Source organism: Ctenopharyngodon idella, chromosome 20, assembly GCF_019924925.1.
Source record: "Ctenopharyngodon idella isolate HZGC_01 chromosome 20, HZGC01, whole genome shotgun sequence".
Taxonomy (NCBI): Eukaryota; Metazoa; Chordata; class Actinopteri; order Cypriniformes; family Xenocyprididae; genus Ctenopharyngodon; species Ctenopharyngodon idella.
Genome location: NC_067239.1, coordinates 13773729 through 13789900, shown reverse-complemented (window position 1 = coordinate 13789900; position 16172 = coordinate 13773729). Strand labels below are relative to the sequence as shown.

General features: G+C 37.6%; 1 protein-coding gene across 1 annotated transcript in view; it reads left to right on the top strand.

Moving 5' to 3' along the window:
• kcnh5a (potassium voltage-gated channel, subfamily H (eag-related), member 5a) overlaps nt 1–9131 on the top strand; it is a 113563-nt gene extending 104432 nt beyond the window's left edge. The window contains exon 12 of the mRNA XM_051875355.1: nt 4865–9131. Within this exon, the coding sequence (XP_051731315.1) occupies nt 4865–6031 (1167 nt within the window). The 3' untranslated portion in view covers nt 6032–9131. The remainder of the gene's footprint in view (nt 1–4864) is intronic.
• Nucleotides 9132–16172: the final 7041 nt, after the last annotated feature.

Genomic DNA, 16172 nt, shown 5'->3' with positions numbered 1-16172 from the left:
AGCTCGTTGATCTGCTCTACTTCTGTCCCAAAATCTGTTTGCATCAAGTACCACTAAAGACGTTCCACATGGTTTAAAGTTGGTGTTTATGTGTTACACTGACAATTTCTACTGGTAAACTTAACCTCTTTGACATTTTTTCTTGATAATGTTGTTCATCTTAAAAGGACATTTCACACAAAAATAAACATTCTGTTATCATATACTCATGTTATCATTTACTCACCCTTAGGTTGTTCCAAACCTGAATGACAGAAGAAGATTTAAGAATGTTTCAACCTTTTTTTTATTTTTTGTCCATACAATGAAAGTCAATAGGGTCCAAAACAACAATCAGTAGGACCCCAATAATTTTCAGTGTATTGACACAACGGCAAAAAAAAAAATTTGTTTCTTCGGTTCCCTGTTGAACGTTTGAATGGCAGGCGAAATCGTCTGCCATTGGTTGGCCAAACAGATAGCCCCGCCCCCTAACTTACTCCATTGGTTGATTCGCTGTTGCTGTGTGGGGCTGATGTTATCTCAGGAAATCTAGAAGAAATGCTGTGTAGATTTGTCCCCGATACTCTTACGGTGACAGTTCTGTTGAATTGCAGGCTGAACAGTTTTTTATGTTCAGACATGCAGCAACACTACTCTAATACTACAGCTCATTAGTTTGAGTTTCTGTCCAGAAATGAACTCACAGCTGTGTTAAATAAAACAAGACTGACCCAGCATGCCTGTGCAATTATTCCAATTATACAATCCATCTTTGTTGGAAGAGGAAAAAAAGTCACTTCACACAGGTGAAGAATGTTAGAATAATAACACTGGCTCCAGAGAGTGTAAATGAAATATTGGATTCTTCATTAAAATTCCCCATTGATGCTAAGAGATCATTATAAATCCCTAATCAGTTTTCCTCTGCAGCAGAGATGCAGGCTGTTGACACATGTTTTTTTTTCTTTCTGTCTCTGCTTTTATTTAGCAGATAGCTTGAGCGTTGTGATAATTGTCATTATCCAATAAGAGGCTGCACAAAGGGAATAATTAAACAGCGTGCATAGCTGAGGCTAAAGAGTAAATTCTTTATATTCTGGCATAATGGCACTCCACATAATTCACAGCTCTTTTTTTTATTCCAAGGGCACAGCACATTGCGCCTATATATTGTACGTATCATTTACCATTATATATGAATGTGAGAATGCAGTGTAATAGTGGAAAGAGAATATTATTTATCTATATTAAGCAGCTTTGCCCTTCACCCTTTAAAGCATGTGGATTGTTTTAAAAGTTTGCTCAGATACACATATGGCTGTTTAAACTTGAGATGCATTATATATTGGTACCATACTGGTTAATAGCAATATTATATATAGCCTATTTTTTAATTGACTGGTATCAGTTGGTAATGAATATTTAATTTATATGCTCATTTTCCCTCTTTACTTTAAGATTACTTTTGTTGTCATCTAACACATTTAAAGTTGAGTCTTTAAAAACACTAATAATTTATAAAACTGTTAAATGTAATCTTTAGCCAATTTCAAAATGTATATCTTTTTTATACTGTATATAATAATTTTATGGTTCCTACTTTTTTGTAATTTCTATTTATTTAGACAAAATAGCATTGAATTTTAATAAATGGATTATCTGACTTGACAAAAAAATAATTAAAGGGTTAGTTCACCCAAAAATGAAAATTCTGTCATTAATTACTGACCTTCGTTCATCTTCGGAACACAAATTAAGCTGTTTTTGGTAAAATCCAACACTGTAAACCTGAATAAGTTGGGCTAACTCAAAAAAATTGAGGTAATCAGTTACATCAAATTTTTTGAGTTATGATGTTCCCAATTTTAAGTAAGCAGAACTATCAAGCTTTGAGTTTGTGGAACTCATACATGTTAATTACTCCTAACTTGAACATTGAAATTTCGAAACACTTACGACGTAACGAAGCCTCACTTACTGAAAGCACGTGACTTCGAAAATCACTGATTCGAAACAAAAGATTCGTAAAGCTTCAAAGCTTCATGAAGCAGTGTTTTGAAATCGTCCATCACTAGATATTGTTGAATAAAGTTTGGGTTGGGTTTGGAACGACATGAGGGTGAGTAATTAATGACAAAATTTTCATTTTTGGGTGAACTAACCCTTTAAAAGCTTATCAGTATTGGCCAGACTTTTAATGTCAGTACAACCCAAATTTGAACTGTTCTGAATAGCAACTAAATAGATGTTTGTTAACTTCAGAATGCAAATTAAATGTCACAACTGTTAATAGCAGTTATGTGATGATTATTGTTTCCAACACAATTTTTTAGAACAATTTCCTGCCATTTTCCAAATATATTTAGCATCCATCACAGCACACACCTCTGTTTCTTTTGTAGCATTCTCATTCTGTGCCCTAGCACTTATTTTGTATTTGGCTACACAGCATTCCTAGCCCACTCTCACTTTTTTTTTTGACTCCATCACTCCCATCTCATTCTGCTCGTACTAAGCGACATTTAAATAATATGAAGAGGCAGAAGGGGGCTGGATTCATTATTTACCAGAGTCCTCCTGGGAGATGAGAAGTGACATGCGACGCAGCACTTCAGGGTGCCGAAAGACTGCACAGGGATAACTAAAGGGCACGTGACACGCTCGGTTCTATTTTTAACACTACAGACCAATGTTTGCCCGGAGGAATTCTTTTTTTTAAAGTCAGCATGGTCGCTGTTATGTTATCGCACATTACAGTGATAGTGAAGAAAAAGAATGCAGTAATTTTCTGTGAGTTCATGGTAACTAAAATGTGTAAGTGATATAAAGATTATACCTCTGTACAAGTGTGAGTTTTACACAAAACAAAATGCGTTATTCCAGGCTGGTCTTTGAATGTGTGATGAAATCCCATTAAAAATAACAAGCCGTGTGGCCGCATGACCTCCTCAGTATGTCAGGTGGGGCTGTACAGACCTCCCTAGGGTCCTCAGCTTGGGGGCTTGGGTGGCTAATTAACACTCTCTAATTAAAACGTATGCGATCAAAGCTAGTGCCATGTGTATGCACACAGCTGAAAGAGATGCGATGAGGAGGGAAGGAAGACAGGCAGGCGATCTATTTCTGCGAGGTGCCGTGTTGCTGCTGGGTGAAAGCTCTGAAACAGTGTACAGATCTGTGGTAGCCTCTGGGTATTGGTGGTTTAAATGCTAAAACTTTAGACACTATTGATATTCCTGAACCTGAATGTTGACCCACCACTCCAGTGGGCACAACTCCAGTGTTGTTAGTTTCATTTGCGTACTACTGTCCTGCTCAATACTGTCATGCCTCAGGAACCATGCCAATGGCACTTGACCCCATACTGTAACTGGCTGCCAGCATGAGAGCAATACTACATCTTTTACACTGATGTGTAAATCATCAAGGGCTCTTGCTGAAACATAAACCCAGCTGCACAACATAATAGTTCCCATTCCAAAATTCAGTGAATGTTTCATTCAGTAAAAAGTTTTTTTTCGTTATTTATTGTTATACTTTGCAGTGTGACTGCATGTCACAATGTGACTTTATTTCTATAATAACTCTCGGGATAGTTTGGTATGTTAATGAATTTGACATTGGCGGACCAGATCTGCTACACATGCTGCTGCTGCTGTTATTGCTGCTGCTTCAGAGCATGTATAGAGATTTGCTACTGCCAATACATAACAGACACGCTGCTGTTGGCATGTAGCCATGCCACTGCTGCGCAAAAAGCATAATATTATCCATAGTGAATCTAGACAGGTGGAGCTGGGGGAGGTAGACGATTTCAGAGGAATTCTGTAGGACCAGCTTATAGCAAACAATGAACCTTTCATTCCCTGTGCTATCTAGAGTTTCGTGGCAGAACTAGGTATATCTCGCAACTGCAACTTCCTTATAATTGTGACTTTACATCTCCCAATTCTGACTTCATATCCCACAATGTGACTATTTCTGATATATGCCACTTAGTTCACAATTGCAACCATGTTTCTCACAGTTTTGACTTTATATCTCACAGTATGACTTTATATCTCATAAATGCAGTGTCAGAAAAAAATGTGCAAAACTTGTACCTGTACCCTGTAGGGCAGGGGTGTCCAAAGTCAGTCCTGGAGGGCCACTGTCCTGTAGAGTTTAGCTCCAACTTGCCTCAACACACCTGCAAGGAAGTTTCTAGTATGCCTAGTATGACCTTGATTAGCTGGTTCAGGTGTGTTTAATTGGGGTTGGAGCTAAACTCTGCAGGACTAAGCCCTCCAGGAGCAGGATTGGACACCTCTGCTTTAGGGGTACAACTGGGGCAGTACCCTTAAAGGGACAATTTTTTACCTTATCTTCTGCTGAAAGGTGTAAGGTACTACTATGAACCTTTTAGGGGTAAATAAGATACAAAGATGCCACTTTGAGGGTGCTGCCCCAGTGACAAGCCGTTGCATCCATGAAGGTAAACATATTTTGCACATTTCAAAATGTCACTTTATTTCTTACTTATTTCACACAAACACATTTAATTGTTTTATACTCTGAGGCAGAAACTGGCTTCTCTAGCTATGGGATTAAAGTATTATCAGGAGTTATATATGGTGACCTATTCCCCTGTATGTAAAGGTCACAAGTGTGAAGAATAGTTGACAAATTTACTCTCTGCAATGTTAGCCGTGACAAATATGTTCTTGTTCGGATGTAATTAATCAGTGGATGATTCAACCAGCATAAAAATGTTCATGCTGTCTTATGTTCATTCTATCTGTAGCGCTTCTTTAGAGCTTGAATCAAGTTTTTAATTAATTAATTCAGTGCAGACAAGGAGTCCAAACATTCAGATTTCTTACATATCATTGTGTCTCCACAGATTGTTTTTCGCAAGATTGTTGATGTGAAGAAAGAGGAAGAAGAGAGGAGACACCAGAAAAACGAGGTGACCTTGTCCATCCCCGTGGACCATCCTGTCCGCAAACTTTTCCAAAAATTTAAGCAGCAGAAGGAGATGCGTACGCAAGGTTCATCCCAGCATGACCTGGAAAGGAACCAATTTCAGGTGGAACATCACCTCCATCCACTGTCCCACCAGCTTCATCAGCAGCAATATCAGTCCCAGTACCAGGGCCACCATCCCCTTCAACACCAACATGTGACCACCATGCAAAACGGGGCCCCTGGCTCAGGAAACGGGAACAGTGGTTCTAGCGTTGTAACAGTCTCACAGATAACCCCAATCCAGAACGCTCTAGCCTACGTTCAGACCGAGGAACCCAACAGGAGTGAAGACCATGAGGCTATGGAGCTCAAGCCCAGCTTTGGCATAGAGGACTCGAATTGTCTAAAAGTAACAAGTCCCGTGAGACCCAGAGGAGGAAGGGGACGAGGCTGGATGCGATTCCATAACATTGCATCAGGATCATCGCCCATGCTTTCACTGGAACTAGAGAAGAAGCCGCAGCAGAAGGAAGAGGAGTGGGGGGATGTGTCCCAGCCCCTGAATGTCATCTCAGGGAATGGGAAGAGCCAGGAAGCAGAGGGTGGGGGATCTGATGAAAGGGGTCCTGGTGGAAATGGTAATAGTAGTGATGAGACTGATGAGAATACTGCACTACACAAGACTGATTCTTGCGACAGCGGAATAACAAAGAGTGACTTGCGTATTGACCGGGTAGGTGATTCACGGAGCCTGTACGATAGGGCCTCGATGGAAAGGAGCCCATACGATCAGCCCAGTCCCGGAGTGGGTAACGTGACCCTTCGGGGGATTCAATTTCAGCCTGTCCCTGAACAGGCTGTGCTTCAAAACAGCCTGTATGAGGCAAAGCTGGAACTAAAAGGTGACATCCAGACGTTAAATAGCCGGCTAGCAGCTCTGGAGGACCAGGTGGGGGAGATTTTGAGACTTCTGTCGGAGAAGAGGAAACCTTCCCCACCTCCTCAGACCTCCTCGCCAAAAACTACACTTCAGTGCCAGGACATCTTTGCCCTTTCTCAGCCTGTCACTCCAGAGACGGAGGGGGACGATGGACCCCTTTGAATTAGGAGAAATATATTTAGATATTGATATGCTGTTTTTATTTATCACTTCCCTTCCTCTTACTCAGGAAGGAAATGTGAATATTGATGATTAGGGGAAGGATCCTTGCTGTTGTAAATATATACTTGCATGTCCAGCTGGAATCTGGCCTGCCAATGAAATCTTCTCTATGGATAGTAGTTGCTTGAACACGTACGGAATCGGCTGCATGCGGAGATGATTTTATTCTGACATTGCACACAGGATCTTCTAACCAGGTGATATTTCAGGGCATTTTCTCTTTGAGTGACAGCTTGATGCCCCAGATGTGGGATCTTGGGTTGCTGTAAGGCAGAATCAGGCTTGTTTAATACCTCCATCGGTCATTCTTAATTGTGAAATGGCTATTAATAGCTACAATCATTTAAAGGAATAGTTCACCCAAAAATGAAAATTCTGCCATCGTTTAATCACCCTCATGTCGCTCCAAAGCACAAAAGAAGACATTTTGAATATTTTGAATAACATCTCTTTTTTTTCTATACAGGATTTCTTTTTTCTCACTGTTTGAGTACTTGGTACTTTCAAAGCAAAGAATGTGTAATGATCCATAATGAATTTACTTCCAATTAAGGGTGGGAATCTATAGGCACCTCACAATCCGATCTGATTCCAATTCTGGGAGTCATGATCCGATTCCAAAAAAATCTACATTTTCTTAATTAATTGCTAATTAATTTAACTGCTTATGTGATAGAGTCATACACAACTGCTTTCCGCAAGTGCTCTTCACAAAGCCCACATGAACATTTGAAAGCAGCCATCAGTAAGTGAGTTTCGTTTATTGAATATGTAGGCCTATTGCGTTCCAAAATATAGACTTTCATTGTATGGACAAAAAAAAAAAAAAAAAAACACTAAACATTTTTCAAGATTTTGTATATGACAAAAGAAAGAAAGTCATACAGATTTGAAATTACATCAGGGTGAGTAAATGATGACAGAACTTTAATTTTTAGGTGAACTATCTCTTTAACCCAGTATGCAGTTCTCCTTTATAAGCATAATGATTGGAAGTTTGTGAGATTGTTTGCATAGATGATTTCTTGGATGTGTTTAAGGAGATAATCCAATAACTAAACTCACTTTTGATATGCGAAACCCATTTCATTACCACCGCTGTTTCAAATTCCATTATCATTATTATTTTGTGGAATGTTATAATAGAGAGAAATGACTTAGCCCAGTTTTTGGGGAGCTGCTTTACATGTTTTAGAGAGATATATCTGCATGCTGGATGGATTTAGCTCTGGCATGGTAGGACTAGGGACTAATTGTTTTTCCCTTATCAATTATGCAAACATACAAAGTGCAAGTCACAAAGGGGGCCTGCATTTTGGGAAAGCATGAACACATTCAGGTCATTTGGAAATTGTACAAGCATGCATTGAATTCTTTGCATGACATCAACATTGTGTGTTTCATATAAAAGGTCATGGATCCCTGGTATTGTTTCCCAATAGATATCAATATATACTACCCGCAATTAATTTCAGTCCAGATGCATATTTCAAAACGTTCACATTTTAATGCAGTACCCAGATTAAATCCACACTAAACTGCCTACTAAGGTGTTGTTTTTGAAAGTACCTAATGGATGGTCATTTGAAAGTGCTGTGGGGAACCTTCCTAATATTATGTTATTATATTCACAGGCAGTGACTCACTGCATATCAGCATAAAGGGTGCTTTAGAGGGATTATAGCGTAATGACTAATGCTCCTTCACCTCTTATTTCCCATCAGTTCTGTTGTAATGTTATTAGTCCATTCTGGTGATGTTCATACTAACACAAGGGATGTTCAGTTATGAATGGGGATCAGAAGAGAAACTATTAAGATTAATACTACAACAACAGGAGTGTGGTTGTATTAATTTTACTGTTACTGCCTATAGATCCTTTAAAATGAAATGTTCTGTCTTAAAGCAATCCACAAACAAGCAACAGTCCTTCAACGGTACTTCAAAGCAATAGCCTTTATTGTATATCCCTCTACTTATTCCCTAATTTGGTTTTGTCTTTGATAAACACATGCTCATCACTGTAAGTGCTCAGATAATAATATTAGTTCACTACTAATCTTTTTGTTTAATCATCATTTCAGAGGTTATGATGTTCATTGGGACCAAAGACATTAGTACTTTTGTACTAATAATATTACATCAGTGTCCTGCTGAAATTACCAATCTCATTATTACTTGTCACCAGTGGATGGTGATAAAAGCCTTATTAGGTTTACAGATATGTAAATGACCCTCAGCATCACTGTTCCGCTACTTAAGCAAAATAAACATTTGAAAGATGACGATATTCAGAGAAATATCATTTACTGGTTGTAGTATTTCCAAACCCCATGATTTGAATTGTTGAGAATTGTTTTAAGGGATAGTTCACTAAAAAAAAAAAAAAAAAAAAATCATCATTTTATCACCATTTCATTCCAAACCTGTATGAATTTCTTTCTTTAGAGGAACACAAAATGAGAAATGTTGATGTACTGGTGAATTTTACATTTTAGTTGTGTTTTTTTGTAACTTGACAGCTTGGATTCCCATTAACTTAAATTATATGGAAAAGAGGTGCTAGTACATTCTTTAACATATCACCTTTTGCCATATAAGTCATATTGGTTTTAATGATATGAGAGTGAGTAAAGGATGACAGAATTTTCATCTTCGGGTAAACTTTTCAAGCTGACAACTTTTTGAAGCATGAAAATATTAATAACAATTACACCTTGTCTACACCGGACGTGACAGTTGCTGCGCCGTGCCACAACAGCTTGAGGCTATCTAGGGGTGGGTGATATGACCAAAATCTTATATTACGATATGAGTCATTTTATATCATAACGATATATCACAATATAGTTATTTTTGCTTTAAAAAAAGCAAAAATAACTATTTTTTTTTAATATAAATTTTTTTCATACCATTATTTCATACCATTGAAATTACATAATTCTTATCACCATTTTCAATATCATTTAAAAAGTGAATACTAGCCTTAAAAAAACTCTCAAGCTTACTGAAGACAAGTAAACAGTGTTAAAGAAAGAGAAAACTACAATAGAACAAAGACAAATGAAATAGACCTACCTAAAAAAAAAAACTTCAAGCAATACTACATTAAAAAAAGCGAGCAGGGAGGGATTTTCTCTCTTTTTTGTTGTTTGATTAGCATTAATAATGACAGAGGGTAAATTTGGATGCTGTCCTTTTAAGACTGACTGCACAAATCCATTATACTCATGCCTTGTCTTTCTCAACTGTACCTTAACTTAAGACATAAATGGCTCTGTTTGCTTGCAAATACATGGTCACTTTGACACATAAATATTTGTAATTTTAACCGTTCAAGCCCAATTAGGCGGCAAAAAGCACTCAGTTCAGTCCTCACACGCTCTATGAGCAGCGGTTTCATGTCGCGTGTCTCTCGGACAGCACTGACAAACAGGCTCTCTGAGAGCGTGCACATATTTAAAACCACTTGTTTTTAAACTGCAATGCTTAAAAACGCATGCAAATGATAAGCTTTCATGACCGCGCAGCACAGCAAGGCGTGAGCATAACCGCGATAGAGAAGATAGTCCAAAATGTCTACCGGTTGACAAATTTCTACCAGTTAATCGTGTCTACTGGTATATCGCCCACCCCTAAGGCTATCTTCACTGGACGACACAAAGCGGCCACTGCAAATCTATTTGTTCTTCATATCAGAAGTAGCGCAAGTGCCTGGAGTACATCAGAAATAGAACGGGGCATCAGTTTATTGTCTGATTCGTCATGCCGCGCCGTGCCACATCCAGTGTAGACAGCATCACTGATTATAATGGGTTTTATTTGCCTTTGACGCATTACACTGCGCTGCTTGCGTCTGGTGTAGACATGGTTTAATAATATCCTCTAATAATATCTCAAACTTTGAGCATCATAAAAAAAATAACACCCTTGATTATGTGCTTTTTTCATTTACTGGTTTCATGCCTTGAGATTTCAGTGTCCCGTGCTCCGTCATTCTGTTTGAGTTATTTTTCCTGTCATTCAGCCCAGCAGAGAGGAGCACAGACAGTGAAAGGATTATTCTTTGAGTCTCCCATGAAATTGAAGAGATGGATATAATAGATGCTAAAAGCTGTAATAGTGTGGCAGACGACGTGAGCCTCGTAATCGAATGGAGCTGGCTCACTGCGTGAACCCCAGGGTGCCTGTTCCGAGGATTACACACAGTTTTCACAAAATTATGAGGGTATTCAACTCCACTGGGTATTGAAACTTTTTGGAGTGGGGAGGGTTTGGGATGACGTGCCCGATCCACACACGCTGGAGCTGATGAGTGTTGGACTCCAGTGAGGCGTTGGTCTCTGGCATCTGACTGCATGCTGCATTTTTGAACTGTATAAAACTTAATGCCAATGAGAATGATATTTGCCTGCCAAAGCAGTGTTTTGCTGCGACCTTTCATGCACACACATATACAAAATGGGCAGAGGCCTGGGCACTAAATCACAAAAAACACATCACAAATACAATGTTATACTGTTCATTAAAAGTATACATGTCAATACAGGAAGTTTTTGATGACTATCAATACATGCTGGCCATTGTAACACAATCAGCAGATGGTGGGATGATGTTAAAAAATAAATAAACTAAATAAACTGAAGGAATTTAAAGAAAATTCATTTATTTAACGCTTTTTTTTTTTTTTTTTTTTTTGACCTACAATAGTTTATTTAATAACAGGAATATTGATTGTCTCTCACCAAATATTAGCTACAGTGCCTTTAAAAAGGATTCATGCCATTTAAAGTTTTTGTGTTGTATTGTTTTATAACATTAAACCTCACGTGATATAATTTGGCTTTTTTTTTTATACTCTTTTATGTCAAATGTCTACATTGCCCATTGGTCAGAACTTCTTACAGTTGTTAAACAAAATTATTGCATGGCACAATTTTGCCCCATTCTTTTCTGAATTGGGGCAAGCTCTGCCGGGTTGCATGAATATCTTAAAGGGTTAGGTCACCCAAAAATGAAAATAATGTCATTTATTACTCACCCTCATGTCATTCTACACTTGCAAGACCCTTGTTAATCTTCAGAACACAAATTAAGATATTGTTGATGAAATCCGATGGCTCAGTGAGGCCACTATTAAGAGCAAAGCCATTGAAACTCTCAAGATCCATAAAGGTACTAAAAACATATTTGAAACAGTTCATGTGTCTACAGTGGTTCTACCTTAATATTATAAAGCGACAAGAATACTTTTTGTGCGCCAAAAAAACAAAATAACGACTTTTCAACAATATCTAGTGATGGGCTGATTTCAAAACACTGCTTCATGAAGCTTCTGAGCTTTATGAATTTTTTGTTTCGAATTAGTGATTCGGATCTCCTATCAAACGGCTAAACTGCTGAAATCACGTGACTTTGGCGCTCCGATTCACTGATTCGATTCGTAAAGCTCTGAAGCAGTGTTTTGAAATCGGCCCATCACTAGATATTGATGAAAAGTCATTATTTTGTTTTTTTGGCACACAAAAAGTATTCTTGTCGCTTTATAATATTAAGGTAGAACCACTGAACTCACATGAACTGTTTCAAATATGTTTTTAGTACCTTTATGGACCTTGAGAGTTTCAATGGCTTTGCTCTCAATAGAGGCCTCACTGAGCCATCGGATTTCATCAACAATATCTTAATTTGTGTTCCGACATGAACGACATGAGGGTGAGTAATAAATAACATTATTTTCACTTTTGGGTGAACTAACCCTTTAAGTAAAGTGCAACCCATAAATTCTCAGTTTGACTGACATCCGGACTTTTGAATTTGTTAATATTAATCATTAGATTTATACTTGAGGTCACCATTTTGCTGGAAATTGATTCTCCCAGAACTTCATCAGAACTTCTCTGTATTTTGCTGCATTCATTTTACCCTCCACCTTCACAAACCTGCCAGGGCCTTTTTGGAAAGAAGCATCCCCATGAGGGTGTGTTTCTGATCATGTGCAGTTTGGCTTACAACAAACATGCCGTTTAGCCTGATGGCCAGAAAGCTCAATTTTAGTCTCATCAGGCAACAGAACCTTCTTCCAGCTGGCTTCAGAATCTCCCACATGTCTTCTGGCAAAATGTAGATGAGATGTCATATGCCATTTTCTAACAGTGACTTCTCTTTGTTACTCTCCCATAAAGCTGCGACTAAAGCTTGTCCATTTCTTAATTACTGATTTAACTCCAATGATATTCAGTGACTTGGAACTCTTCTTGTATCCATTTCCTGGCTTGTGCCTTTGTATTACTTTTGGTTGGAATATTAGTTTTTCTTCATGGTTTATGTTCTACAGCCGCAGTTCTGACTCATCAAAACTTGGACTTTGCAGATAGATGTATTTAAATCATCAGAGACTACACAAAAGTGAGAGTCATTTAACATTATGTATTTATATGACTACAAACCAGCTGGCTGCACCAGCGATGATTTGGTGAGTCACAATAAAGAATGAATACTTACCATATTTATATTCATGATTATTTTAATCACTTGAGATTTGTTTAACCTTTTGAAATTAAAGTTTTTTTTGTTTTTTTTTTTTGGTTACTTTATTTTACAGTGCCGTAGTTACATTGTAATAACTCAAATAAGTACTGAGTACTATTAATTAACTACATGTACTTACTATAGAGTTACAGTTAGGGTTAGGTTTAGGGTTAGTTACTTGTAATTATGCATAATTTACAGTTATTACAATAGTAAGTACATGTAGTAACGTGTAACTACAGCACTGTAAAATAAAGTGTTACCTTTTTTTTTTTTTGTTGATCAGTCAATAAGCCAAATGATTCAGTCCACCGTGATTCAGTGCTGTACAACAATAAAACATGAAAAATTGAATGAATATAGGAACTTTAGATTAGACATTTACCTAAAAAGAACCTCATGCTTTTGAATTAAAAAAAACAAAACAAAATAAAAAAATAAAAAAAACAGCCGAGGTTATAACTAGCTTCTAACAGTATAGAAATAGGTGTTAGGTAAATCATTTCTGTTCATTCACACACTGGAGGTAGGGTCAATCATCACTTTCTTTCAGACCGGCATGTTTTCAGACATCAGCAGAATTGCATTGCTCTCATCTGTCCTCATAGCTGAAGTGCTGCCCAGGCTCCTCTTACCCTTTTGGAAGCAGTGACCACTGAGTTTATTAAGCTCCTTTTCCACTGTAAATGAGACTGCCTTTTTATCAGTGTAAAAAATATTGTTATGATAATATTTCTGAGGGAGGTGGGGGAAAGTGTTTATTTTTACCACACTGGCATGAATATTAATAATTTGTTATATACAGTGTAATACACTGATGTTATAAAATAAAAATTTAATTGTGCTAATTTGCTCATCTTGTCATTTTTTCATTTAACTTATATTATAATGCACAGTTTTTGTATTATTAGAAATGTCATTGCATTACACACAGTATGTTTAACTTAGTCGATATTGTCCTGTTATTGTCAATTATTCAATTAATCTCTGATAATCTCAAATGTCAGAAAAAAAAAAAAATGGAATGATCCTGACACACTGACCCAACTCCAACAGAACTTCTGTCTTTGTCTCCAAGTTGTGATACAGTGCAGCTGTTTCCTTGACAACTTCAACCTTAATCTCCATGGAAATGTCCTACCTTGCCAACAGTGTTGACCTGAGGACTTTTGAATCTATTTTCTATAATCAGATCCCTCCAGATGGACTTGAGAGTTACTCTGTAAATTAAGATCATTTGCTGAAACCATCCAGGCAAATTTCACAGATGTCAAATGTGGAATGACTAGAGTTGAAAAATAAGCCATCCTGACAGTACACAGAGGTAAGGAAGTATTGTAAGGAGAGCGCAAAAGACTTCAGCCCTGTCCCAAAAGCCAGGCGATCGCAAGTACACATTCCATATATTCACTTTCGCACATTCAAATCTGCTATATTGATGATACACACTGGAATCAATTATGTTTATGGATTGATTTAACTTTTTCCTCTTCAGGCCTATATGGTTTTAAGTGTTTTAAGTTGTGCTACACATATTAGTGATGGGCAATACAGTTCTATAAATTGCCATGCTTTTTTTAAAAAAAACAAAAACAAATATACATTACATGCATATAATATATGGTCATTTGTAAAGTAGGGCTGTAACAATACAGGTGCTGGTCATATAATTAGAATATTATCAAAAAGTTGATTTATTTCACTAATTCCATTCAAAAAGTGAAACTTGTATATTATATTCATTCATTACACACAGACTGATATATTTCAAATGTTTATTTCTTTTAATTTTGATGATTATAACTGACAACTAAGGAAAATCCCAAATTCAGTATCTCAGAAAATTAGAATATTACTTAAGACCAATACAAAGAAAGGATTTTTAGAAATATTGGCCAACTGAAAAGTATGAACATGAAAAGTACGAGCATGTACAGCACTCAATACTTGGCTCCTTTTGCCTGAATTACTGCAGCAATGCGGCGTGGCATGGGGTCGATCAGTCTGTGGCACTGCTCAGGTGTTATAAGAGCCCAGGTTGCTCTGATAGTGGCCTTCAGCTCTTCTGCATTGTTGGGTCTGGCATATCGCATCTTCCTCTTCACAATACCCCATAGATTTTCTATAGGGTTAAGGTCAGGCGAGTTTGCTGGCCAATTAAGAACAGGGATACCATGGTCCTTAAACCAGGTACTGGTAGCTTTGGCACTGTGTGCAGGTGCCAAGTCCTGTTGGAAAATGAAATCTGCATCTCCATAAAGTTGGTCAGCAGCAGGAAGCATGAAGTGCTCTAAAACTTCCTGGTATACAGCTACGTTGACCTTGGACCTCAGAAAACACAGTGGACCAACACCAGCAGATGACATGGCACCCCAAACCATCACTGACTGTGGGAACTTTACACTGGACCTCAAGCAACGTGGATTGTGTGCCTCTCCTCTCTTCCTCCAGACTCTGGGACCCTGATTTCCAAAGGAAATGCAAAATTTACTTTCATCAGAGAACATAACTTTGGACCACTCAGCAGCAGTCCAGTCCTTGTTTTCTTTAGCCCAGGCGAGACGCTTCTGACGCTGGAATGGAATGCGACAGCTGAAACCCATGTCTTGCATACGTCTGTGCGTAGTGGTTCTTGAAGCACTGACTCCAGCTGCAGTCCACTCTTTGTGAATCTCCCCCACATTTTTGAATGGGTTTTGTTTCACAATCCTCTCCAGGGTGCGGTTATCCCTATTGCTTGTACACTTTTTTCTACCACATCTTTTCCTTCCCTTCGCCTCTCTATTAATGTGCTTGGACACAGAGCTCTGTGAACAGCCAGCCTCTTTTGTAATGACCTTTTGTGTCTTGCCCTCCTTGTGCAAGGTGTCAATGGTCATCTTTTGGACAACTGTCAAGTCAGCAGTCTTCCCCATGATTGTGTAGTCTACAGAACTAGACTGAGAGACCATTTAAAGGCCTTTGCAGGTGTTTTGAGTTAATTAGCTGATTAGAGTGTGGCACCAGGTGTCTTCAATATTGAACCTTTTCACAATATTCTAATTTTCTGAGATACTGAATTTGGGATTTTCCTTAGTTGTCAGTTCTAATCATCAAAATTAAAAGAAATAAACATTTGAAATATATCAGTCTGTGTGTAATGAATGAATACAATATACAAGTTTCACTTTTTGAATGGAATTAGTGAAATAAATCAGCTTTTTGATGATATTCTAATTATATGACCAGCACCTGTATATAGCGTCACAATATATGGCAATACAAAAATGCAACAATATGTATAGTGACCATATTTATTGTGAATACTAATGAAAATGACTGTGTGAGAAAAAAAAATTCAAGTTTACAGAGTTTTAGTGTCAGTACTTCAATAAACCACTATTATATAATGTTGAATATAATGTATAATAATGCAATGGGGGAATATTTGTGGGTCCTGATAATGCCAAATGTCTTATGTTACCAGTAAAAAGTGGCCTACATTATTTTAAATATATGTAGTCAGTGACAGAGTGCAAGCATATTCATCTAAAATAATTCTGTATTTTTA